Source organism: Tenrec ecaudatus, chromosome 5, assembly GCF_050624435.1.
Source record: "Tenrec ecaudatus isolate mTenEca1 chromosome 5, mTenEca1.hap1, whole genome shotgun sequence".
Classification (NCBI taxonomy): domain Eukaryota; kingdom Metazoa; phylum Chordata; class Mammalia; order Afrosoricida; family Tenrecidae; genus Tenrec; species Tenrec ecaudatus.
In genome coordinates, this window is record NC_134534.1 from 9,833,940 (window position 1) to 9,861,244 (window position 27,305).

At 44.7% G+C, this 27,305-nt stretch overlaps 1 protein-coding gene across 8 annotated transcripts in view; it reads left to right on the top strand.

The window, feature by feature from the left end:
• The window catches only part of ASAP1 (ArfGAP with SH3 domain, ankyrin repeat and PH domain 1), a 289,743-nt gene that overhangs the window by 152,009 nt on the left and 110,429 nt on the right, over positions 1-27,305 (top strand). For all 8 annotated transcript variants that reach the window (XM_075549251.1, XM_075549253.1, XM_075549257.1 and 5 more), the window contains exon 4: positions 25,844-25,916. In XM_075549251.1, the coding sequence (XP_075405366.1) occupies positions 25,844-25,916 (73 nt within the window). The remainder of the gene's footprint in view (positions 1-25,843; positions 25,917-27,305) is intronic.

Genomic DNA, 27,305 nt, shown 5'->3' on the forward strand with positions numbered 1-27,305 from the left:
CTGTGGTGCGGCTCCTTTGCTAGCCAGTTTGCTCCTGCTCAGGATGAAAGTGCCGCCGGGCGGGCTCCAGACTGACGGAGATGTGCGCTCTTGCACAGGCAGGCCTCCATGCCCTGGGGAACCTGCTGACAGATGGAGCTCAGGGGTGTTGACAAACCCTGAGCTCCTCCTCCTGAGGTCGCCTAACTGTGGAGCACCTCCCAGCTCTCTGGGAAATGCATTAGTGAGTTGCTTTTAGCTCCTGGTGACCTGTGAAAAGCCTTGCCACCTGTGTCAGCTGCTCCCACATCTGCTAATTCCTTCTGCCAGGGCCAGCGGGCCAAGGGTCGGGGCAGTTTGCAGAAGGCTCCCTGATGTGGGGAGAGGAGGAGGCCTGGCCTCAGTGCCTAGGAGCTTTGTATACGCTCTCCTTTCACCTCTCAAACTTCTTTCTTCCTAGTTTGCTCCAAATGGTGAAAGGACTAGCTAAGGTCCCACAACCACCAAGTAGCCACTCCAGGATTTGAATATGGAGCTTGGGTCCCAAGCATCTTATGTTCTTTGTGCCTCACTGAATAGTTTGGGCACCCCAAGTTATGGGAAATGGACATTTGATGGGAGAGGTTCATCCCCTGTTTCCGCCTCCACATGTGAAGGAAATAAGAATTGTAGTAGGCCTAGCTAAGAGCCAGGTGCCCTGGTGTTGCAGTGGATAAAGCATACGGCTGCTAACCAGACTTGGCAATCCATTTTGCATAGCCCTCTGAGATCCCATAAGGAGGAATCAGCACAGCAGCACCAGGTTTGGTTTATGCTGGTGAGAATGCAGGGGAGGGAGGGGACTTCGAGGAGGTCTCTGCGCAGCCCAGAGCCCGGTCCCCATTAGTGAATACGTGATGGGTATGCCCAATGTGCTGGCCTCAGGTCTGTTTAGCCATGCAGGTGTCCCACTTAATCTCACAGCCCTGAAAGATGAATGGCTTCTCAGTAATGGGGGTAGTCAAGATTTATTGGAAATAAGGGAGATTTAGAAATCTGTTGTTGTTGTTAGGTGTCACTGAGTCCGTTCCTGTATACAACAGAACAAAACACCAGCTGGTCCTTGCAATTGTTCTTATGCTTGATCCTAGCCCATTGTTGCAGCCACTGTCAATCCGTCTTGCCCAGGACTTTCCTCTTTCCCGCTGCCCCTCTACTATACCAGACCAGTCCTTCTCCAGGCACTAGTCTCTCCTGATCACATGTCCTAATTACGTGAATCAGTAGGAAAATTTAATTTTGACAAACTGGGGGAAATGACTTTTAAGTTATAGACACGGGAATGATTGCGACGGTTGGTTGGTTGGTTGGTAGGTTCGTTCGTTCGTTCGTTTTTCTCCCGCAGCTTCCCCCGTTGGATTAAAGAACCCTGTGCTCTGAGTAGGAGACAGTGAAAGGAACTGTATTTAGAGGGGTGTTTTGGGTCGTGTTTAAAGACCTCAGATGACCAGATGGTCGTGTCCCATAGAAATAGGGTGAAGATTCGCGCAGGCTGAACTGGAGAGTATTTTCATCTACACCAAACTGAAGAGTTGTCACAATGCAAAGGTTGCCTCTGAGAAACTTGTCTCTACAGTGAGTTACCCAGTTAGCCTTTTGAGCGGGGGTGGGCATGATTTCCATAAGCTGGCATGCTAGTTAGACGGACCTGTTTTTATATTAGAGATGAGCAAGGGCAGGCTGACTAGGGCCATCTCAAATATATGGAATCTCAGAAATATTCAAGTCAGACTGCAGGCCACAACCCTTTTAGTGAGTCATGAAATGAAGTTAGTGTGATCCTTACCCCACCCACCCTCATTTATTTTAAATTTTTTGCTCTCGCCTGGAAGGCGGGGGCTACCACTTCTCCGTTTGGGACCAGGCATTTTACCCTTTGAAGTCATGCCTTAAAATACTGTGATTGTTGGTGACCCGAGGCCCACTCCACTAATGCAGGTGAGCCGGGACATGAGCAGTTTGAAAGAGTTCCTCCACTCCTATGTGAGAATGCTGAGACCTGGTCTTACAACCCTGTGGCCTCTTGCTTTATGGACCTTTCAACTTTCCCAAGACAGTGACTACACTGATGGTGACCCTGAGGCCACCATGCCATCCATTGTCTATTGGACAAAGAGAGAGAACCAGTCACACACCTTTATCCAAACCTACATTTCTGTCAGGAAAAGGGGACAAGTGGAAATGGTGAATGGGAGGAACATGGATCGGTTGTTGAGCGGAATGTTACTGACTCCGAAAGCCTTCACTCACCATACAGTAAAAGTACCAACCAACCTCCTGTACCCACCAACCACATGTAGCTCATCACCATATGCAGATGTCACCTGGAAGGGGGGCACTTTGGAAGGTGACATGGCTTACCTGCCTTGCAATTTAGCACATTGGCTAAGTTATTTCCATGTTGTTAGCACTGTTGTTTCTTTCCTGCTCTTGGTCCAGAAAAGCATGTGTAAACAGCCATCTGAGCTGTTGCTACCTGTACTCCCAGGATGTCCTGGTTAACAAGGTCTTGGTGTTTTTGTGGTTTTGTGTGTGTGTTGGGGGAAGGTGTTTTGTTTTGTTTTGGTGGGGGTCCGTTTCCTGGGAAATGGAGGTCCCCTCGGGTCACACAATGGGTATTTTATGTGAAAACGATATCCCAGAAGTCCACATTGGCATTCTATCCTTGGCTGTGTGGGTAATTCTGAAAACCTCGATTTTACTTTCAAATTCATCCACAGCTAAACCAAACGGCCTTTTTCCAAAGTCTGCAGAATGCCTCCAGACAAAAGGCCAATTTCAATTGACCTTAATTCTCCCTCTGAAGGCATTCCTTTAGTTCTGTCTGTTTGAAATTCAAGGCTTGTTCTGGTTTCAAGTACACTTTTTAAAAGTCTAAAACAGAAATGTATTATTGGCCTGATAATGCCTCGTGGAGGCCAATAATGGATTTTATGTAGAAGCCACAGTGCTTTTTTTGTTAGTGGTGTAAGGGCCTCTGCCTGTTCCTTGCCTTCCCCCAGCCTCTTCCCTCAGGTTTCTTGAACCATGCTAAGGAACTTGATAGTGCTCATCCTGCGTTAACACAAGCCAACACGGGCCACTTCTGGGGAAAGAATGTAGTTAACAAACACGAGTGTAACTTGGGGGAGACAGCTAAGGATCCTTTGAACCTGGAGTGTTAATGAGCTGTAAATTTTCCAGCCCTGCATTTTTCTCTCTCCATTTTGGAGTTTGTATCATCACTGTGTAAACACGCACCCTTTGTTGTCCAGTTGGTTTGGGTTCCAAGTGACACTAAAGACAACGTCGAACAACCCTGCAGACTCCCAAGGCTGCAGTCTTTAGGAAGCAGGCTGCCGCAGTGCTGCTGGCCGACTCAGACCACTGCCCTTTCCCCTGAGATGCTTACTCTTAACCACCGCGCTACCAGGACTCCATTCTCACATCATGCATGTAATTAGCAGAGTGATTCCTATGCTTCCGCATTGATCAGTATTTGTATTTGAGTGGTAACATAGCTCCATGGGGGAAGAGCTAGGCGACAGGTTCTCATCAAGATGCTAGCAAAGCAAACCCTGTGGGATCAGTTCCGGGTCACATGGGTCACCGTGACTTGGAATCAACATGGAGAACAACATGCCATTTGTTACCCTGTTCTTTAAAGGCTTGAGTGGTTTGATTAGAGACTCCAGACCACCAAGTCCATCCTAATGCATAGTGACCCTATATTTGGGTTTTCAGGTTCATAGTAGGCAGTCCCATCATTCTTCTGCGAGCAGTTGCTAGGTTTGAACCACTGATCTTATGGTTAGCCAACCAAGTCTCGCCTGACAGCCCTACTCACTCACTGCCATCAAGTCAATGCGACTCGGTGACCCTGTAGGACAGGGTAGAATTGCCTCCTTTGGGTTTCCAGCACTAACTGTTAACAGGAGTAGAAAGCTCTCTTTCTCCTGCGGAGTTGCTGGTAGTTTTGAACTGCTAAGCTTTTGGATTGCAGCCCAGCACATAATCACTACACCATCAGCGCTCTGCCAGGACTCCTGAAAACAGATTATTATAGATCTTGTTAGTTTTCCTTTTCTGTGAACTTCAGAAGCCCCAGAAGTTGACATTAGAGTTAATGATAGACTTTGGTTCAGCAATGGATTATAAGCTGTCTACTGCATTTATTGATGTTCCTCACCTGGTGTGTGTGTGTGTGTGTGTGTGTGTGTGTGTGTGTGTGTACATGTATATGTGTGTACAGGAGCTGCCTGTACTTGTGTGTCCTGGCTGGAGGTACCATAGTGCTTGATACGCTGTCATCATTGGGTGCCATTGAGTTTCTCTCAACTTAGTACCTATCAGAGGTGCTTATGAAATGGTTGATAATTTTTATATTCTGGAAAAATTCAAAGGACTATGGTCATTAGCTTTCCTAAATTTATTTTACTCATCTCTTCCCTCTGACCCTATTCTCTCTTTCTGGAACTTAAATGGACTGACGTGTTGAACCTTCTAATACTGTCTTTTTTCTTTTTACATTTTTATTATAGACTTTTATTTTTAATACTATCTTCTTTGACTCTTTCTCTTATCCTACTTTTAATTTCTCTTCGCATTACAAGGACAATTTCATTAGATGGATCTTCTAGTTCACTAGTTCATTCTTCAACTATTGTATTATTTGGCCATTCTGGTGCATATCTTTTATTTCAATGACATGCTCTTCACTTCTTTGAAGGGCTGTTTAATATTTTCCCCCATCTCTATATCACTCATAATGTGTTTTTATTTTAATTTTTGTTCTCATTTTATATTTTATAAATGATGTAATTTATTCCAGGGTGATAATATCTCGGATTTAGGGCTGTTTGTTCTTTCTGTTTGCCTTATCCGTGGATTCTCACTCATAGTAAATTGTTTTCTTCTCTGTGTTTGCATTTTTGGAAGAGAACTTCATTATCAAACAGACTCTGGGACATTTGACCTAAAATGAGTCATGAACCTCCTGCATGGTTTTGCCTTTTATTCTGCTGTGATCCTTCAGCTCCAAAAGACTTTTGGTTTTTTTTTAATTTTAAAAACCATCTTATAAGCAATCTCAAACTTAATGAAAAATGGGAAGTACAGGTATAAGACTTCCTTCCCAACCCAAACCATTAGCTTCTTGAGGCCTTATTATCCCCGAATTTTCCAGACCACTTTTCTCTCTCCGATCTCCCAAAGCCCGCAGATTGAATCACAGTTCAGTGGCTCTAATCTCAAATAGACCTTGACCCATCTAGTGGTGCAGAGGTTAAGTGCTCAGTTGCTAACCAGAAGGTTGAAGATTCAGATCCCCCAGCAGCTCCATCGCAGTAAGAGAGCAGTCTGCGTCCATAAAGATTCGTCAAGAAAACTGCATAGGGTCGGCCTACTCCATTGCATATTGTTTCTAGGAGTCAAAAATGAACTCAACTTGTCAACAGCCAGCCAATCATGATTTGCAGGGAAGCCTGCTCTAGTTTTTCCACAAAGTAAGCATATAAAGGAGCACTTCTATTGCCAACATTACAGGAAGCAGAGATGCTGAGAGCCTTCCTGCTGTCATACTTACAAGTTCTGGTAACTGAAACTCTTGCATACGTAAGGAATCTGCAGAAAAGTAAGACATTCGTAAGGAACAAAGGTGGTCAGAGCAGTGAGCAAGGGGGCAGATTTGGCCACAGCCTGGAAGACTGCCACAGTACACTCCACTGCTAACCAAAAGGGTGGAGGCTCTAGTTTACCCAGAGGTGCATTGGAAGAAAGACCTGATCTACTTTTGAAAAACCAGCCATTGAAAGGTATGTGAGCACAGTACTACTCTGGCACCTGGGGTGACCATGCTTCAGAATCAACTCTGTGGCAACTCTTGAGGGGCACTTGGGTCTCAACCCTGCTGTAGGACTGGAACAATGACTCGCCAAGTGAGTTACAACTTGGGCTTCTTCCCAAAGTGGGAAGTCTTGAGGGGCTGGCATGTCAATGAACAGGTGAACCAAGAAAAAGGAAGCCCCCTCACTGGTCTATAGAGAAGGAGCCCCGGGCGTGCAATGCTAGGAACTAGGCTACTAGCCAAAGCTGGCAATTCCACAGGAGAAAGATGTGGCAGCCCACTTCCTTGCAGATGAGCAGCCCTGGGCACACGAGGTAGTTCTACTCTGCCCGATCAGGCCCCGTGAGTCAGAATCTATTCTGTAGCAGGGAATTTGGCTTGTTTTGGTTTGGCCCAGGGAGTTACAAGAAAGCAAGTCCAACCCGGTCTACCTTTCTAAATTCTTGTCACTTAGAGCACTTAAGAAGAGCATGTATCAGAGGACGGTCATTTATTATCTGTGTGACCTTAGACAAGCCATTTAGCCTCCTTGAACCTGTTTCCTCATCTATGAAATTAAAATAATGCCTAGCTTGCAAGGCTGCTGTAAAACATGCAGATGATGTATGTAAAGTGCCTACGTGCCTGGCACAAAGAAAGAAATGCTCTTAGCCTGGGCAGTTGTTGTTAGGAAATGCGTGAAGCTTGGTGAATAAGCCCTGGCTTTGGAGCAAGATACTGCCGAGCCTGATTGCCTCCTCTTGCCAAGTAATGGCTCTGTGGCCCGCTGAGGTTAATAATAGTCCCTTCCCAGGGCTGTTGTGAGACTGATGTGAAATAACAAAGACCGCCACAGAGACGGGCTCGCTCGACTGTAAGGGGCTACCTCAGAAGGTGGGAAGAGTGGTGTGGGTTCCAGCTACCTGGGTTCAAATCTTAGCACTGCCACTTACGAGTCATGTGGCCTAGAACAAATTGCTTAACCTTTCAATGCTGTATTTTTCTGAATGATAGAATGAAAGAAATCATTTATCTGCCCTTAAGGAATTATGAAGAGGATTAAATAACTGCAAAGGCCTTAGGACCATTGTACATCATAAAGCTGCGGTGCTGGATGTTAAGACTCTGGTATTATTAATGCCGTGGTTCTCATCAGGAGAACACAGTGGGTGGCAGAGGAGTGGCTTGTGGGAATGTGAAACCAGGGGCCCTGGAATCAGTGGTTCCTTGCCCTCATTGGCCTCACGATCTCCCTCCTCGTGAAACCTTCTTTGTACCTGGCTCCTCTTGGCTAGCCTGGGCTGGCCTCTGCTCTGAGTGCCTTTTCTCTGCCGCAGAGTCTTATTTTGTGTCTCTTCATTCTGGTTTAAGTGTGGCTACCGTGGTTTCATCTGAATGTTTGTCTGGGTTGACTAGAGCAACAAATTCAGGACACTCATATATGTAAGGGAGAGCTTTATAGCAAAGAATAATTGTATATTGAGAAAACATCCCAGCCTAGTCTAAATCAAGTCCACAAGTCCAATATAGTCTACATGTCTAATACCAATCTATAAATTCCTTATCTATCGCATGCAGCATATGCAATGACACTGAATGGAAGAGGATCACAGGCCAGTGCGTGGAAAGTCTTGTGGATTCAGTGGCAGTGGGAGCATTTCAATGCAACCAGGGGTCTCCACATGGCTCCTCCAGCTCCAGGGCTCTAGCGTAACTCCATGTGTCTTGTCAACAGGAATGTCTCGTAGGGAGACAGTGTGTGTATCCTACCTCTAGGGAGGAAGATAGGAGTTCCCAGAAGCCTCAGGAGAAGGCCATGCCCACACCGAGGCATTACTGGCTGATTGACAGGCTAGATTCCACCCCTTCACAAGTTGACATGAGATTATGTAAGTACCATATCTATGACCTGAGAAAGGTAGGAGTTTGACTGGCCCAGATTATATTTTTGTTTTAACTGCCACATCATGGGTTAGTGGGAAACCTATTGGTCCAACTTCCTCCGCTGGTATGATTTAAATTCAAAATCACTGCCATAGAGTTGATTGTGACTCATGGCATCAGTGTAGGACACAGTAAAACTTCCCCTGTGCATTTCCAGGACACTAAATCTTTCTAAGAGGAAGCCTCCTCGTTCTCCCACAGAGTGCTGAATGGTTTTGAACTGCTGACCTTGCTGTTAGCAGCCCAACATGTAACCCCCTACACCACTAGGGCTCCATAGGTTGTGGGAAGGTGTTGCTGCTATAAGGCCTGGTCATTTCTTATATGACTGCTGAGATGTCTTTTAAAAAAACAACAATTTTGTTGACATATAATTCATATACCATACAATTCATTGATTTGAATATATTAAAGAGTTGGACAGACAATAATCAGCACAATCAATTTTAGAACATTTTTTTCATATTAGTACTCATTATTATTAGCCTCCGCCCCTACCCCCGAACTGCCTCTGTCATAAGAAACTATTAATCTAGTTACTGTGTCTATAGATTTACCTATCATGGATTTCATATAAAGATCATACCAAAAAAGAAGTCCACAGCAAACAACAAAGCACAAAAAACTCAATCCAAAAGAAAACAAAATACTGAAAGCCAGAACTACCATATATACTCGAATATAAGTCGACCCGAGTGTAAGCCGAGGTACCTAATTATTACCTGGAAAACCAGAAAAACGGATTGACTCCAGTATCAGCCTAGGGTGGAAAATGTAGAAGCATTTCAATAATCAAAACAATAATGTGCATTTCAATAATCAAAACAAATGAAAATAAAATTACTAATAATTGAGGCATCAGTGGGGTAATGTATTTAAATATTTATTTTAAATGAAAAACATAATTAAAAGGACAAGTCATTTAACATTAAAACCAGCACAGTAAGTGGAAAATAGGTTCAACAAAAACAATAAGGTATCACTGTTACCTTAAGAGTACTATTCCCTGAGCTCAACCAGCAACCAAGCTAAAATGTAAAGAGTTAAAATCCTTCAAAACTGGATTCCTTATCATCATCCGTATCCCAGTGCAGAGCTTCAGCTGGTGTGAGATCATCACAGACGCTGTCCTCACTGAGATCGCTGTCATCACCATCACTGCTGTCATTTTCATACAAAGCGCAGTCTTCACTGCCATCCATAGCATTGCTAATACTACATTTCTGGAAGGCACATCACACCATGTCTTCTGGAGTGTCTTCCCATGCATCTCGAACCCACTTTGCTATTAACTCTGTCAGGCTTCATGAGATTTCCTCCTTTTAGTCGGGCTTGATCAGATGACATCCATTCATGCCACATTCTTTGCACATGGTCTTTAAAAGGCTTATTCAAAGATACATCCAGAGGCTGCAGTACAGATGTAAGCCCACCTGGAATAATGGCTAAAGTAACTTTACTAGATTTTGCCATTCGTTTTATGTCATCTGATAGGTGGGCTCTGAACATATCCCAAACAAGTAACAATGGCTTTTTCTTCAAGGCTGCTCCTGGTTGTGAATTTCAAATTTCTTCTAGCCATTTTTTTTGTTCCATCTTCATCCAACCTTTAACATATGCATGCACAGTAATTCTTGGTGGGGAATTGTTCTTTTTAGGCAAGGTCTTTCTTTTAAAAATAATGACAGGACGCAGCTTAGTTCCATTAGCCAAACATGATAGAACAACTGTAAAGTGGTTTTTGGTTTTTTTTCATTTCCTGTGATTTTGAGAAAACTGTTTTGTCTCCTAATCTTGCCACAGTTCTGTTGCTTGGAAGATCAAAAGTCATGGCAGTTTCATCCATATTCCCAATATCTGCCAGGTCATAATTATAAATCCTTATTTGTTTTATAATAAATGACTGGAATGCCATAATTTTTTCTTCGAGGTCCTGTGGCAGTTTCTAAGAAATCTTTGTTCTTTTTCTCAAACATAGTAGGCCAAACATATTCATGAAGCGGGTACCATCCTGCTGACGCAGCACATTTTTCAATGCCTTCTGCTTTATATTTGTCATCCTTAGCCGTTTGTAGAGCACATATGCAGATTCCCATGCATGTTACGTAGTAACCATTTTGACGACACTCCATAACCCATTTATGCAATTCACTCTCTAGAGCCCCATAAAAAGACATTACACCAAGATGAGTTTTCTTAGCTTTTGGAATCTGTTCAAAGTCAGCCTTCATTTTCCACCACTCCCTCACTTGCTTTTTGTCAGCACAGAATTCCTTACTTGCAATACTGTTATTGCTCTCTTCTGCTCTTGACACAACCCTTATTTTGAAACCACCTCATGTGACCGGCGTTTTTGTTTTGGTTCAATAGTATTCATTTCTAGTAGGATAAAAATCCAAGACTTTGAAAAAGAACTTTCGTGGTAATGCGCCCCCCTCCCTGCGACGTTTTAGACGGGAGATGGGGAGGGAGTCCATGCGGGTGGGGGATGCAGGATGTGAATTAACACAGAGACTAGAGGGGAGAGACAGAGCGCAGCCACAGACACATCCTTACCAATTCAGCTGCTGGCGTAAGTGAATCACTATGGATGCTTCTGCGAATTGGAGCTGTCCATGTCATAGGATGGCTCTGATTGGTTAGATGTGAGTAAACAAACATTCAAAGCCCCGCAGTGTCAGTGGAGCTTTGAATGAACAGCGGAGAAACGGCAATCACCCGCGAGGTAACGGTCGCTCGTCCAGTTACCTCAGGGGGCCCCAGCGAGATGTTACACCTTGCTGGGGTACCACTGACCCGTGTATAAGCCGAACCCGTTTTCAGCACATTTTTTTTGTGCTGAAAAACTCACCTTATACACGAGTATATACAGTAATTAAGAACGGGTCAAAAAAGTAAAACAGATGATGTTAAATTTTAACCTACGTTTATCTTCATATTTCTGGCCAGCGGTCTGAGGGAATCCAGTGGGCACTTAATTCCCCTGGGGGCACTCCAAATGGATTTTGTGCTTCCTTCTGCAAACCAGGTGCTCAGATTTTTAAGCTATAAAATTTTTTCCTCCTCAGATCTTGAATTTTATTTACAATTCATGGCTCACAGGCTGTTGGGCTTCATCCATGTGGACTTAGCTGACGGCTCAGTTAGATGGCTTGTAAGATAAGCCTTTAAGACCCTATACCAAGGGTCCTCAAACTTTTTAAACAGGGGGCCAGTTCACCACTGTCCCTCAGACCCATTGGAGTGCTGGACTATAGTTTAAAAAACTATGAACAAATTCCTATGCACACTGCACATATCTTATTTTGAAGTAAAAAACAAAAGGGAGCAAAAACACCCCGCGGGCTGGATGAATGTCCTCAGCAGGCCACATGGCCCGTGGTTCGTAGTTTGAGGACCTCTGCCTAGACACGATTCTTTTTGATAGCCAGGCACCATCTGATTTCTTCACATTTTTCTCTAGCACCCATATCTTCATTGATCCCCTCATGAGAGTAAGTATATAGCATAACTGCACCATTAAGAGTTACGGACCGTTAAGTCAAAATCCATACATATATCTAAGGTTTATCTGTATCCCTGTTTCACTTTCCTGGCAACATTATCAGATTGTTAAGAGATACCATAAGTAACCTCCATGGAGCATTTGGTAATTCTGGAATGACTTTTTGAAAATGTATGAAGTCAGCCCATCAAATCAGACACTGTATGCCAAGTAAAGGTCATCTTAGTAAATGTGATCACTATTTGGGGGGTAGGGGCCTTTGTTTCTCGATGGTTTCAGGGTGCAGGCCAGCCTTCAGCCGGAATGCAACACACTGGGGCAGGAGCCCAGGCTTCCACTGGCCTGCACTTTGACTCACATGTCACTCAAGGAAGCCCTGGTTCTTTGGGTCATGGAATAGGCCTCTGTGTTTATCCTATCACAGAAGTAAAAAATTTGAAGCATTCAGTAATGCAGCTAGAGATAAACTTCTATTTGAGCATCTATTCTCATAGAGCTTTGGGGAGAATTTTTAATGGAGTTTATTTCATAAATATTATATGGTTTTTAAATTTTGATCATCTTTTTCACAACACGGATCATGAGAAGTGAGGGGCTTTGTGGTCTAAATAGTAGCAAAAGGAACTAGGAATTACTTTATTACATGCTTATTTTTCATTCTACATGTTTACTGGAAAGGAATGCTGTGGATAACCCTTCTGTCTTATCATGCATACTTTGCTTTTTGCTTTGTTTTAACCAACATGAAAATGTACAGGATATGGCTTTAGGCACTTGTTGAGTTTTAACAAATGAATATATGCCTGGTTGACGTTTGTTCCTGGATGGTGGTTCTTCATGTCGGGCAGTTCTCCACGTGTGCAGTCATTCTGAAGTCTTTTCTACCTGGTGGTGGTGGTGGTGGTGGTGGTGGTGGTGTGGTTAGGGTGGTGGTGATGGTGGTGGTGGTGTGGTTAGAGTGGTGGTGGTGGTGGTGGTGGTGGTGGTGGTGGTGGTGGTGTGGTTAGGGTGGTGGTGTGGTTAGGGTGGTGGTGTGGTTAGGGTGGTGGTGTGGTTAGGGTGGTGGTGTGGTTAGGGTGGTGGTGTGGTTAGGGTGGTGGTGTGGTTAGGGTGGTGGTGGTGGTGTGGTTAGGGTGGTGGTGGTGGTGGAGGTGGTGGTGGTGAGGGTGGTGGTGGTGGTGAGGGTGGTGGTGGTGGTGGGGCAGGTGGTGGGGGTGGTTAGTTGGGGTCAGGGTGACACTGGCTTAGACTGCCCACCTGTGTACAGAGTAGGCTGCTTCACAGATTGTTGGAGGTGGAGCTCTTTCCAAAGTATATGACCAAGCTTGAACTTCAAGCCATGCCACCTCTCAGTTAATACTGGGATGCTTAACTGTGTGCGCCACTCGGGGGATTCCTTATACCTGTTAGTCATAGCCGCACACTTGTTTTGCAACATGTTTATGGTGTATATATGCAAGAAAGGTAGAAGTCTTTAAGGTCAACTATTAGTCATGGAAAGAACGCTAACCGGGGGTGGGGGCTGGATCATCTGACTTCCCTCCCCTTAGGCCCCCGCCCTCTTCACATGCTCCTGTAAACACAAGCACAGCTTTGCTTAAATTCTTGGTATTTTATAGGACATCTGGGTCCGTCAACTCTTGGTTGCCCACAGGATACCTCCACCAGAGGGTTATCAGCTGTAATTCAGATCAAGAGGATATTAACCACCCTAGTCAGAGACAGCTCCCACCCTCCCCATACACCCACTGCCATGGAGCTGATTCTGACTCAGAGACTCTATATTCATATCCAAGGCTGTAAATCTGTACAGGAGCAGAAAAGCTTCATCTTTCTCCTAAAGAGCAGCTAGTGGGTTTGAACCGCTGACCTTGAAGACAGTAGTCCAACACTTATCTACCGGACAGTGCTCCTTAAATTTCCCTAAGTCTACTCCACCTCCCATGAGCACCTGGCACCCCATCGTGGTATTTCCCAAGCCTCCCACCACCCTGTGCCCTCTCCCAGCCTCGTGGAAGGAAAATGGAATTTTATGTTGTGACTGGGTCATAGTGCTAGACAAAAGTGACACCGTGATGGAAACCAACCCAGTGTTTGCTATGGCTCACGTCAGTCCCAGAGGAAGTGCTAGCCATATTCAGGGATCCAAGGCCTTGTGGAAATGCATGTGCATCTTAAGACAGCCTCAACTACTGGAGCTCGGGTGGGTGCTGAGCTCCTTAGACCGAGCAAGGCCCACAGAAAAGGAAAGGGCATTAAAGCCTGAACTCCTCTTCCCGAGCCTGGCTCCTCATGGTGGGCTTCTGGATTGGTTCACCTCTCCCACCCTCACACTTTTTCCTGAGCACATATAATTAATGTAGATGACATTTCTGCCAGAAATTACTTAAAAGTGGGAGGCTTAAAATTTCCTGAAAGCATTGTGGTTTTTCACACGAGGGAAAAAAAGTGAATCAATCAATCTCTCTCTCCCTCTCTCCCTCTCTCCCTCTCTCCCTCTCCCCCTCTCCCTCTCTCTCTCCCTCCCTCCCTCCCTCTCCCTCTCTCTCTCACTCTCTCCCTTTCTCCCTCTCCCTCTCTCCCCCTTCCTGCCTCCATGAGACCAAGTCCACTCTGGTGGAGAGTGGGGGTCAACACTGGGGAAATGACTGCGAGGAGGATGAGGTCTGACACGCCTCCATCTTTCGCCCCCTTGACCCTGTTCTACACCCACCGCCCCTCCCATGGCACTCTACTTCTCTGCTGGGTTCAATAATTCATTGTATGGTCATACAACTTGCAGGCAATGCTCAGGTGTATAGGGTGTTGTATTAGGGAAGTTAACAGGCTACAATTCTGGTGAGAAATGCTCAGAATACACTTAGTTCAAACAGGACAGTTTCTTCTCTGCTGTGCCTACAAGCAGGCCTCTCTTTGGCCCTAAGCCACTTGGCTGTCCTCTGCCCTGGCCTGGGCAATGTTACAAAGCTCGTTGAAGGCTGCCAGGGAAAACCCAGAGGGCAGGCCACTCCACTGTTAGTCTCAACTTGTAGCCATTCAGCTCCAGCTCCATGGGTCAGCAAACACCACACTCTACAAGCCAGCCTCCTGTCCAGAAGTCCTCAGCTACATGTGATCCGTGGGCTGGGAGGTCTCCTGGTTCTGGTGCTGCTGTTCCTGTGGTGTCAGATGTGTCTCCTGGACCAAGGAAGTTCAAGGGCAGAGATCTTGGGGCCTAAAGCACGTATGCTCCTCCCGGTCCTTCTCTTGCCGCTAGTGAGAAGCCCCCGCTTGTAAAGTGGCTCATTTTATACCCAGTAGGGTGGTTATCACAATGAACTCTATTAACAATCACTCCAGTTGAATCATATCATCCCGTCAGCATCTTCACCCACCTCCTCATCCAGATCATCAGGAAAACGAAGGCGATTTGGTGGCAGTAAAAAGACTCTGGCTAGAAGAATCATATTAAATAATTCACCGCACATTGCAAACACATGAATAGTAGTGGGTCCATTTAAGAGCCCGTCACTGATTGTTTCTCAAGCCCATTTCAACATCCTCTCCTCCACCAATGGACTTCCGAGCTGAGAACCCTAAGCCATCCTGGGACCAATCTATGACCCATGGAGACCAGAATGCCAGGTGTGACTTGACAGGAAAAACCACAGCCATGGAAGTAGACCTGGATTTACTCCTGAGACTGAACTGCCCTCATTGGGTGAGCTTGGTCAAGTCACTTAGCAGCTTAGCATTTCAATGTTGGCTTTTAATTTCAAATAAAATATGGCCATGAGAATTTGCCCTTTGTTAATGCCTGGACGGAAACGTGGCTGCAGCGGTGACAGAGAGGTGGGTTGAGCTGCGGTGGATGCTAAGAGAAGCAGAAGAGGAGCGGTCCATGAGACACCAGACAGCGGTCTGTGATCTGCCAAGAGAAAACACAGGGAGTGCAGAATAGGTCCTTGTTGGGGAGGAATGGGTTCAGATGTAATCCATTCATCCTTACACAGTTGCACAGTCAAAACTTTACCATTATGACCTGACACATTGAGATTGGCTGCTAAATGGAAAGAAAAAATGATTGTGGTTGGTTTTTACATAACTGGATAATGTTATAAATTACAGCCTTCACCATCCCTTTTTCTTCCTTAAAAATCCAGAATATTTTAGAGATGAATGACTTGGTGTTAGACATTTCCTTAAGTGCAGCCAGGGGGGAGAATTTATAAATACAGTGCGCTTGAAAGCCATCCTTTTTTTTCCTTCTCCCCGCATGAAAGAGGAAAAAAAGCAGTTGCCACTTCCATACACTGTAGCTTCCTGTACGGCAGAGAATTGTACTCCACAAACTTTGCAGTGACTGTGTTTCATAGGAGTAAATTGCCAGATTTGTCTTCCAAGGTGCATTTGGACAGACTTTCCAAAACCTTTACTGACCTAGCAGCCAAGCATTGTAACCGTTTGCACTGCTCAGGAACTCCATAGCTACAGATCAACGAACATCACTCCTATGAATAGTTGGGGAGTAGTGGTAAGGACAGATGTGCTAAGATTTAAAAGATGTCTCTGGGACTTATGGATGGAGGTGTTAGCAATCAGGAAGAGTCTGGGCCAGCTGTTTAGCTAGAATGATTGTATAACATCCAAAATGAGACACTTTTGTGAAGGTGGGCGCTGGCTCAAATTTTAATTATGCGAAGACAGTCATTGTTAACAGGGACTGTTCCTGGCAGATGATCGTGGGTCCATTTCCACTGAGGGGTAGGCAGGCACAGTCACCCCTACAGGTTAAATTGGCCCTGGAGGCCACCAGTTCATATTCTCTGATTAAAAGGAACAGCTAACTGCCCCTAGTTTTTTGCTACCTGCAGTATTTGGCGTGGAGAACTCATTGTCAGGTATCAGTGGGTGCTTCTGAAAAATGATAGACTGGGTTCCGAGGCCAAATGAGTTTGTGTTAAAATTAAAAAGATTTTTTAAATCAAGTTCTTTGAGCAGGTTTCTCGTGGACCTTTAATGATTTTCTATGAATCTTCTCAAAGGTATAGTGCTGAACACTTTCCAAATTCCCTGACTGTAGAACCCATTTGTTTGTAGCCAGGTGGACTCAGATTTGGGGAAATCTGATCAAAGGGAATGGTTTCTAAATTTGGTGAAAATGCTAAAGCCCTGTATTTCAGCCCACCACGACCCATCAGCTCAAAGCTGTTGATTGACTAAAAGATCCGAGGTGATGTGTTCACTGCAGAAGCCTCCCAAGCACTGCTGGCTGGAACGTTACATACTCCATGGTGGTTTTCGATCCACTTGTCTGTGCATAGTACATCTTATCATTGGACACATGGAGCATCTTGGAGGCTCTCTGAAGGCTCTAAAATGTCCCTTAATGTTCTAATCAGTAGCACCTAGTAGCCAGAGTGGGTTTGACTAAGTTAAAAAGCTCTATATACCTGAAGACGGGGCACTACAGTATGTGGGCTGGGTGCATCCAGCTCACGCAGTGTCCTCTGAATATGATTAGCTGGAGGATCCGCATGGACATTTGACTTTGATTTTGTAAAATTCCCAATTATAAGAAGGGGCACTTCAGGCCCCTTCATACTTAAGTGCAGTCTTTGACATTCGTGTTTGAAATGGAAACCACTTCTTCACCCATAATAGTCATTCCTTTTACTCCCAGAGTGTCTTAAAAGAGCCATTCAAAGGCAAGCTGTCCCCTTCCCCCTGCAGTATAAACCAATCACCAAGGGTAATTTGATTAAAAAACCTTTACGTTTATTTATCAAGCATTTTCTCTACCCCGCCGGCCACATTCTCCCCAGTCAGTGTTCTCTAAACTGAGCTACGCTTTCCCTCTGGGGCTTGTGTCTCAGCTGTGACCCACAAATGCCCTAGGGCAGTGCTCTCCGAGGACAGGGGTCTGTCCTGAGTGCATCTGCTAAGGAACGCATCTTTGAAATGATCACATGTATCTTTGAGGAAGGAAGTTTTGATTTCTAGAAAAATTCCTCAACTCTTGTGAGCAAGAAATTTTCCTTTATGGAAGCCACACCCACGGGAGAATAAGAATTGTTTGTGTTTCAGCAAAAGCTATGGTATTCTATCCCTGTCTTCCCCAAGTGGTCCTGAACCTGAGTTGGAGCACCTCTCTCCCAGGCGCCATCTAAGGTGCACTCCCTGATAAGGGGGCCTGATAGAGACCGCTGGGGTCTGTGGTGCTTCCCTATGATGTTTACCACTGTCCCAGATGACACTTACCTGCAGTATACAAGCATATTCCTCTGGGCCCTGTGCTTTTTCTGATATGGGACCAGCAGTTAAATATTTTGATCAGTGGTGTCACTTGAGGGCTTTGTGAATTATTAATGCCCTAAAAGCTATTTGACTCCATGGTAGGGAGTTTTGGTTTTGAGGGAAAAAACTTATATTGGTGCTTCCTAGTACTATATACTCATCCCATAAAGAGAAAAAGGGGGGATGGGGAGATTAATGTTATCTTTATTAGAATAAGTTTTGCCATTGAATAATCAAGCTGAAAATTCACTCACTCACTTACTCATTCACTGCCATTGAGTTGATGCCGCCTCAAAGGACAGGATAGAACTGCTCTTGTGCGTTTCCAAGTCTGTAACTCTTTATAGGAGTAGAAAGACCCATCTTTCTCTCTTGGAGGTACTGGGGGTTTTGAACCACCACTACGCCACCGTAAATACCCATTAAAAGGGGGGGGAGGTTTGTACAATTTTTTTTTTTAATGAAAGTAGACCAACTGGCCGATGAAGGAGCCGATGATACATGTCAGACTTTGCAGTTGGCAGCCCAGCTTGTAAGCACTAAGCCACCAGGGCTTCTGTGTCAGCACACACAGTGGTCAGTAAATACTGGGTGACCTAATCCATATGGATGGGACCCTAGAGTATTGTATCTCCCTAATGTTTATCTTGAAATATTGCTCTTGCTCAAGAACAGTAAGCTCCAGTGTTAAGGACCATTAACAGAGCAGTGGTTTCTAAGCTTTTGTGCATCTCATTTGTAAACTCTCAATGATAGCCACTGTGTTATTCCTGTTCTATACTATTATCCTATACTAATATCCTATCATTCCTGTTCTATACTATTATCCTATACTAATATCCTATCATTCCTGTTCTATACTAATATCCTATCATTCCTGTTCTATACTTATATCCTATACTAATATCCTATCATTCCTGTTCTATACTAATATCCTATCATTCCTGTTCTATACTAATATCCTATCATTTTGTGACATTGAAAACAACACAGGGAGGAAAACTGAGTACTGGATGGGTTAAGTAACTGGCCTTGGCCTTGTGGCTAGAACCATAAGTAGTGAAGAAGGTGTCTCAACCAAGGAATCTGGCTTCCTAGGTCTATGCTCTTCACCACTGCAGAGAGGTCCCAATACCTAATTGGCAGCTGTGACATCTCAATAACATTTTATGACAAAGCCTAAGTGACTATAAACCAACATCAATCATATTTGGAATTGTGTGTCAGGGCTCTCAGGTTTTAGTAAAATTTTATAGAATCTCATAACCAGTAGGAAACAAAGAGGCTAGAGGTTTCCAAGGCTGTTCACCAGCAAAAAGGTCTTTGATTATTTTTAATGTGTTTTCTTTTGCTCTGTGATTCTGACGAACACTTTTGCTCTGAGAATTGCTGCCTGGAATAGACACACCACTTACCTAGACTCTGTGTGCTTGAAGAAAGCTATTCCACATCCGTGAGTGTACTCTTAGCCAAGGACTGCAGAACGGGTGCCCATTTCTGCTAAGGTCGATTCTTGGAGGATTTACCTTGAAAGAAATCGTGTCCGTTGTAGACTAAATTTCCACAATACACTAAGGAATGCTTTTCTAAGACAGATTTCTCATATTTTAGCACACAAAATAAATTTAATCCTGGGGGAGGGTTTAAATGCAATGCACAGTGATATCTTTTGTTATATGCATTTATTTTTGAATTTGAGAAATACCTAAGAACTGTCCTAAAGGAATTATTCTAAGAATGGAAAACACTATCCACACGCACAGAGATTTAACCAAAGTGGTATTTAGAATGGGAAAATTGAGTTTAGTTAAATGCTCAGCAATAGATGCATCATTAAGTAAATTACTATACACTGACTTCATGGTTGTTTAAAATTGTGCTTATGAAAATTGTGTGACAACATGGGGGGTTTTGTGTTGCTTATTTTTTTAACTTAATGTGGAGCATGAGAAGCATGGATGTGACTGTCTACTAGCGTTTTGTGTAAAACATCCACGAGAAAAGACCACCCAGCCCTACAAGGAGAGCAGTGTTACATACTATTCAGGTGAGACTTGGGTTTGCCTTAAAAATTGTTCATCAGATACCAAGAGAAGCCAGGGAAAGGGTGCATGAGCCAGTATTTGCAAACCACAGGTTTTTTCATTCTCCCTCACAGATTTTCTCAGATACTCAGACTCTCCTGATTTTTAACATTGTGGTTCAGTGGTTTCATTCATTTAGGGAACCGTCCCTGTGCCAGCCTCGTTCCAGGTCCCAGGTCCCAGTGGGCCTTCCAGGCGTCGTCCTCCTGGTGGCATGATGAGTACCAGCAGGATCGATAGCTGTGTTCTTCTCAAGTGTGTGCTCTGTGCACAGTCCCTCCGCATAGGGACAGAGTGCCTGACAGCATACCAGGAGCCGGTGGTGTGGGACCACACTTTCTGGTTCTGAATTGGACAGACAGGATAGATCTCATTGCCTTGGGGACATTCTGTTAAAGTCTTTTATTGGATTGTTTGAGTTTGCTTCTCACTACAGATTCCAAGCCACTCAGACCCCTATTTAGGTTTGAGAGATTTGAAAACTGGAGGGGTTTTTTTGTGTGTTTTTTTTTGACGGGGGGCGGTTGTTAAAGAAACATACTATATATATTTACATAGCACATCTCAAGAAATGAAATTAACAGCAAAGTCTTGAAAGAGATGAGTGAGCCTTGGATTTCCTTGAAGAAGAAAAAGCCTTCTAGGAAAAGTCCTGTTGAGTTTCCCCCCACTCCCCATAAATTTTACCTACAACTGTCTCGAATTGCAAACTGCCATCATTAATTACCTAATGGCAGATTCTGATTCGGACTCCAGAGCCAATGTCCTGCATCCTCGCTGCCCCCCACCTACCCACCCATTGCCCTGTTCTGTTCTGAGGTTGGTTTCTGATAGATGCTAATAGCCCTGGAAATATATGACTTTGGGGATCTTCTTTCCCAGGGAACTTTCTTTCTGTGGGAATGGTGTTTTCATGACTTTTTCCCCCTTTTCTTTTCTGGTCTTTAAATACCTTGTGGTACCTATAATTATTATTTTCCCAAGAACGAAGCAGAAATTGCTTCAAGATGCAAGCGCCATGGTGCTTGTGGGTGGGTGTGCTGCTCCGAACTTTAGAACTACAACAGAAATTAGAGGTTCACAAGGTAATTGCTGTGATTACAGTTTTCCTTTTGGCCCCAGACAGGAGCTCTTGAAACACAATATTCTACTAATTTTTTAAATGTACAGTTTGCAAGGCAACAAGGAAATTACTGAGAGTATGCACGGCTTCTCCCTCACTTCCTAAGGGAGTTAACATCTTAGAGGTTCTCTTGTGTTTGCTGACGAGAAGACCAGCACCGCCTGCTGAACACAACACCATTGAAAGAGTCGACGTTTTTTAACATGCAAATGAGCCTATAGCACGGCCTAATGAAATGATTTTAAAGGAAAATATTTTTGTAGTCAAACAGCTCTACCTCATGGCAGTTTTAAGCATTTCTATTTACTCTGTGGATAATTTATATCATGTCATACTGCACACATGTCCTTACATTCCAAATTGTGATGTTTCATATTTGCCCGTGCCACATAATGAACTTTCAATCACTAGTAGTCCTGACTCTCTTCTAGTTGCTGTACATATAATTTTAGTAACCATATCCAGTTCTCATCTATTCGTATCATGTTTTACTCTACTGTTTCCTTGTTAGAGTGAGGTTATTTCTAGAATTGTATACTATATAAGACTAATGATTCAGAGCACTTGTATATGCAGCCATCTCTTTTTCTGGCTCTCGCGTGTGGCTGGGTCTCTCTCTCTCTCTCTCTCTCTCTCTCTCTCTCTCTCTCTCTCTCTCTCTCTCTCTCTCTCTTTGGTCTGATAAGGTTTCTCAGCAGTGTGATTGTGTGAAATACAAGAGCAGGATCATGCCTTAGAATATAATTTTCTCTCCAGACACGTGCAGCTCTTTCTTAGACACCCACCAGTCATTGTTCCAACATTCCCCCACCCTTCACCTTTTATTTTTAGCAACTTTAAAAGGATGAAAATGTGTGTCGTTGTTTCAGTTGGCCTTGATTTAGTTATTGTTGACATTGACATGATTTGCGTACATTTGCTGTATTTAGTCTCTTGTGTTACAATAAACCCCCCCCCAAAAAAAAAAATCTGGTTCCCCATAGGGACAATATGGGATGCTACCTACTAATTAAATGTTATAGATAAGTCGACCTTTGTCCACGATTTTTGTTGTATGTTTTTCCTAGGTCTTTTATCTTGATTTTGATTATTCTGGGGAAATTGGAGTCCAGTTATTTCATCCTGATGCAGTGTCTGCTGTTAGCAATAGAAATCACCACGCCTCTTCAGCTGATGTACACGGCTTATTTCTTAACACCGACTTTACTGGTTTTTAAAATTCAGTGCCCTATATTGATGCCCCAACAAACATTTTTCTGCAAGCGTCAGAACAAAGCAAAGAGTATTCTTTTAATGAACTATTTGGGTGATGATAGTAATTGGGAGTCGATGGGTTTAAGGTTAAATGTTTCTTTCCCTGAAAGTCCCAGAGTCCTTCGAATGTAGTGTCTTCCAAATTTGTTGCTGTGTGCATTTTGCCCCTTAAAATACTTTCCACTACTCTCAGAAATGGTTTTCCATAGCCTAGAGTTTGGGAATTAAATCTAGTGTGCTTAAGCGAGGTGCATTCATAAAGGTTAGGTTCTTAGGAGCTCCGATTCCGAAGAGAAGAGCCTGCTGCTGGGTCCTGTTGTCTAAATGTCCCTTTAGGAAGTAGGAAGCCCACAAGGCTGACGGGCAGTCAGCTTGAGATGGAGCAGGAAACTTCTGGACAAGCGGGCAAGGGAAATGGCCCACGGTGGTGTTTTCAAAGATGGCTGTTGTCCAGCGTGTCTGTCCATGCCACAGCAGTACGGACGTGCTTGTTCCGTGCCTGGTAGCACATTGTGGTCGTCGTTACCAGATTTCAAACCTCTTCATCATTTATTATTATTGCACACTTAATACAGTAGAGTAATGACATAACTCTTATGTATTCAAACCAAACTTTACTGCTTCTGAGTCGATTCTGACTCACAGTGACCCTACAGGACAGGGTAGAACATCCCCTGTGAGTTTCCAAGACTCCAACCCTTTATGGTAATGGAAAGTCCTGTCTTTCCCCCTTGGATTGCCTGGTCACTGTGAACTACTCATCTTGGGATGAGCAGTCCAAGCCGTAACCACATGACATATGCAAACCCAAAGAGTGTTCATTGACCCCATTGTGATGGTGGTGGTGGTGGAGGTGTAGTGTGCTGGAGAGTCAATTCCAGCTCTTGGTACCTGCAAGGAACAGGGTAGAAGTGCCCCACAGCGTTTCCTAGACTGGACTCTCCCATGGGGCTGGCCCCCAGGCCCTTGTTCCTTTGCAAAGCTACCTGTGGGTTCAGATATTTTTGCAGCATTGTAGCTTGTCGCTTCAGACCACTAAATAGCAGCTAGCACTTATTGGCCTTTGTGGGCACCAGGGTGCCTTCTGTGCAGGGCTGAAGGCTTTAAATGTTTCTGATTGAAGCCTGCTTGAATGCAGGAAAACCTGAATCCTCAGGACACTTTTTATAACCTGAAGGGCCACCTGCAAACCATTTGAAACCTTTGTTTGTGGATGACATAGACACTTTCCCTTTTTAATTGGTGGTTTTAAAAAAATGTTATGCAAATCAGGTTTTAGTGTAGGTTGATTATTTCCCTTGTGCACCAGCCATATCCAACTCATATTAATCTTGAAACCAGCGAGTGATAACATCTGTACCTCTTCCTTTCCCGTAAGCTGCACCAGCTGCTTCCCTGCCCTCTGTCTGCAGCTGCTCAAGCTGCTGCCTGTCAAGGGGCCCTCCTGGCATTGCTGGTATTGGGTAGCTGCCACACAGGATGGCTCCCAGCACCCCACACTTAAGGGCTTGGATGGCCAGCTCCTTTGTCCAGCTCTCTTCTGTGCCTCTCATCCTTCCTGGCAATTCTAGAAAAATTGGGAGACAGCAAGTTGCCAGCAACATCCCCTCTGTGGTTTGAGGCCTCGGGGCCCCCCTGGCACTGAGCAGGCAGTCTTCACTTGGCTCCCATCTCCCCCAACCCCTTTTTGTTCTCACTTGTACCCCAAAGAACTTAATTTGCTTAGTAAGTGTTTGCTAGGTGAATGAATACAGAAGATAGATCTTATCAGTACAGAAGCATGATCATGATGGTGATTTTCAGATGGTCAGAAGAGCGTTTCTGTGTCTACCTGGTAACAATTTAGGGCATCTCCTTTTAATGATGGTATGTCAGTACCCTTCCCTTCATGGTGGTAACATCTGACTGTTTACAATGCCTGGAAGTACGAACCCGTTTGAATAACTGAAGAAGAATATTAAACAGAAGCACAGGTAGGACATGACTGTGACAAAAATGGCCTGCGAATTCTAAGCGTGATGCAGGTAGTGTTGGAGTCATCCTCTGCAAAGCTTGTTTTTATCCTAGTAGAAAAAGTAGGCCCTCGGGTTCTTGCCTGTGAGACATGGCGTGTGACCTGCGTCTCTGGCTGTGCGACCAGACACATTGTTTGTTAACCCTCCCCTGCCGCCTCCCCTGTCCCCTTCCCTGCCGCCTCCCCTGTCCCCTTCCCTGCAGATACTACTTGAAGGCCTAGCACGTTTTCTTTTCTGAAAAGGGAAGGTGGTACTGCACAGGAGTTGGGAAGAAGCCCCATGCAAAGAGAGAAGCTGTTGAGAGCATTGGCCTCTCTTGATAGCCAGCATTATGCCCAGAGTGTAGAAACTGCTTGGCTGACTCTAGTCCTTGTGTAATGGGGGCCCTGGGTGGCAAGTGATACGATGGACACTCCAGCTGCTTTGGGACAAGACGGTTCTCGGTCTCACGTGCTGAGCCGCAGTGACATGTGACCCAGGGAGTACTAGAAGTAAGCATTCACACCCCACCAGCATCCTCCCACCTCTTCTTTGATGCTGTCTGCTAAGGTCAGGATGTCTGGCCAGCTTCACACTCATCACTGAAAAGGACAGAGCCTTGTGATCCCGCTGCCCAAGTTCAGAGATCCATGCAGGGATCTGAGCCTCGGGTGGGGAGGCACCCACCTGCCAGCCACCAGTGCCCAGAGGAGAGGAGCGCTCTACATGCTGCAGTTGAGCCACTGGAGAGTGGCACTGGGGAAGCCCATTGGCCCAGAGAAGGGGATGATAGATTCCTGCCTCCATGAACTGACTCTTCCAGTTTGTCGTTGCCTCCCGGCCTTTCAGACCCATGAGGAAGCCTGGAGGGCCTTGACGTGGTTTGAAGAAGTAGGTTCAGCATGCTTTGTAAATGTGGCACTGCTGTTGCGTCTAGCACCACTTTGATTTCTCCTGTTTAAATTTATTTTTGAAGTGTAATGCACATTTCGAAAAGAGCACATATCCTTGACGACTCACTGTGATGGATTTTCACACACTGTGAGCACAGGTAATCCAGCACCTGGAATGACAAATCAGCAGAGGCAGGACAGGCTCTGACATAACCACCCAATTCTCCCCGACCCCCTGAGCCCCCATCCCCGACCCCCTCTTAGCACAGGTGGGTTGATGTCCAGCATGTGTTGATTCATCACCCACGAAATCATTTAAAAGCCTTTCCAGTGCCACAGTAGCATTTTTCAATCTGCTTTTTTGTAGTGAGACATTTTTTAAAAACACAGCTGCCATTGTGTTACTGTTATTTATAGATGCTGTTTTTAACACTCAAAGGAATCCTCATGTAAAAATGTTGTGACAAACTCTTCTGGTCATTCTCACTTCTAACCGCGCCTTACATGTTTTCTCCCGCACGAAACTACCATGGCCGCGTGTGCTTTGTTCCCGGCTGTTGTGTCATTTTGTCTGATGTTTACCTTCTTCCCTTACTTGGTTTTAAACACGTTGAGAGAAGGAAATTCTGCTGGTGTCTCCGGATTCTGGTGCTTTCTTTCCTGTGCGTGGCTGAGCGTGCTGCTTGACTAACTGCCCCCTCTTTCATCATCCGCTTCACCCGACTTCTGGGGGGCTGTTTGCTTCTGTGGATGTTGTGACTCTGCAGCCGAACTGAAAGCATGATGAATCACATTCAGGACACTCCTGGTGTCTAATGAATATGCTAGGCAACGTTCTTAGTAAAGAAACATGCCAGGTACCTGGGAAAACGAAACTAAGGCCAGGGTCGGGGAATTTTTCCATTTGTTTATTTTTCTTACACTTTTTCTTGTTTGTTTTCTTGTTTAGGCTCTAGACCAAGATAGAACGGCCCTGCAGAAAGTAAAGAAGTCTGTAAAAGCAATCTACAATTCCGGTCAAGGTAAGTGACCACTGCGGTGGCTTTTTGTTGTGTCTCACTGTGCCTTGCGAGGCATTATGTTTATAGAAGCCCTGATACAAACGGAGAATTCAGCGGGTCAAAGTAGTACCACCTTTCTCTTGCCCCTGTTTTCAAAGAGAAAGGGAAAAAAGCCCTATTTTCAGTATACCTTTTTTTAATGCTTATTCTTTAAAAAACAAACCAACAAAAAACCTGTGACACGCACAACCCACCACCCACCCTCGTAGTGTATAGTGTTCTGTGTTTGGCTGCTACCTGCATGGTTCGCAGTTCAAAACCTTCAAGTAGCTTTGCTGGAGAAAGACTGGGCTTTCTACTCCTGTCAACAGTTACAGTCTCAGAAACCCACAGGAGATCTGTGAGTCAGCATTGACTCGATGCAGTGAGATTATATAAAGAGTGTGTGTGTGTGTGTGTGTGTGTGAGTGAGATCACATTGGGTTACAATAATCATTTTGCACATCCATTGCCACTGTCCTTTTTTCAAAATACTCTGCCATATTTACTAAGAAATCCAGTGCCCTGTAAACATTGAGGCCTCTTTTCCTGCTGCCCTGCCGAGGACAGCCAAGCCTGAAGCTCCCTGCATCTGCCTCTGTATACAGCAGGCTCTAGTGCTGACTCGCTTCACTCCTGCAGTATTGTCAGGGTTCATCTGTGCTGTCGCAGGTATCAGGACACTGCCTTCGCTATTGCTTGGTCACATCTACTGTGTGCTCACTCCGGGTTTTGTGGATCTAGTCACCCGTTGGTGGGCATTTGGCATTTGCCACCTTTCAACCACGATGAATAGGGCTGCAAGGACACTGGTGAAGTTTCTCTTGCCGTTCCTAGTGGCAGTGTGTTTATTATAGGTTGAAAAGTGTTGTAGATTTGCAGATAGGATTTTATGTAAGGCACATGGGATAATTAAACTTTGTGTAGTGGTCAGGCTGTCATTCAGTTAGACATGTGGGCATCTTTTTTGACAGTTAACCTTGGTGACAGGCAGGGGCGAGAGTAAGAAGGAGCAGGCAAAGTGAAGCTCAGATCCTTAGGCTGAGGTGTTACTGCAGAGCCTGAGTAAATCTGAAATTGAGGTCTAGTCTCTTGACTTTGTCAACTGGAAGATCAAAGTATGTTGTCAATGGATTCAAGAGACAAAAAATAAGAACTAGCAGAGATCCCCAGGGAAGGAGCAGAGCAACAGGGAACTGAAATGGTAGTGTCTGATTCACATCTTGTTACTGCTGGTGTTGCCCCAGCTCCCTGCCCACCTGGGCCAGTTTTTTATGAACTCATCCCTCAGACAGGAAACCCTGGAGGAGAAGGCAGCAAAGTATCAGGAAAGAAAATGAGCTTTGAAGTTGGACCTGCATGGGTGTGAAT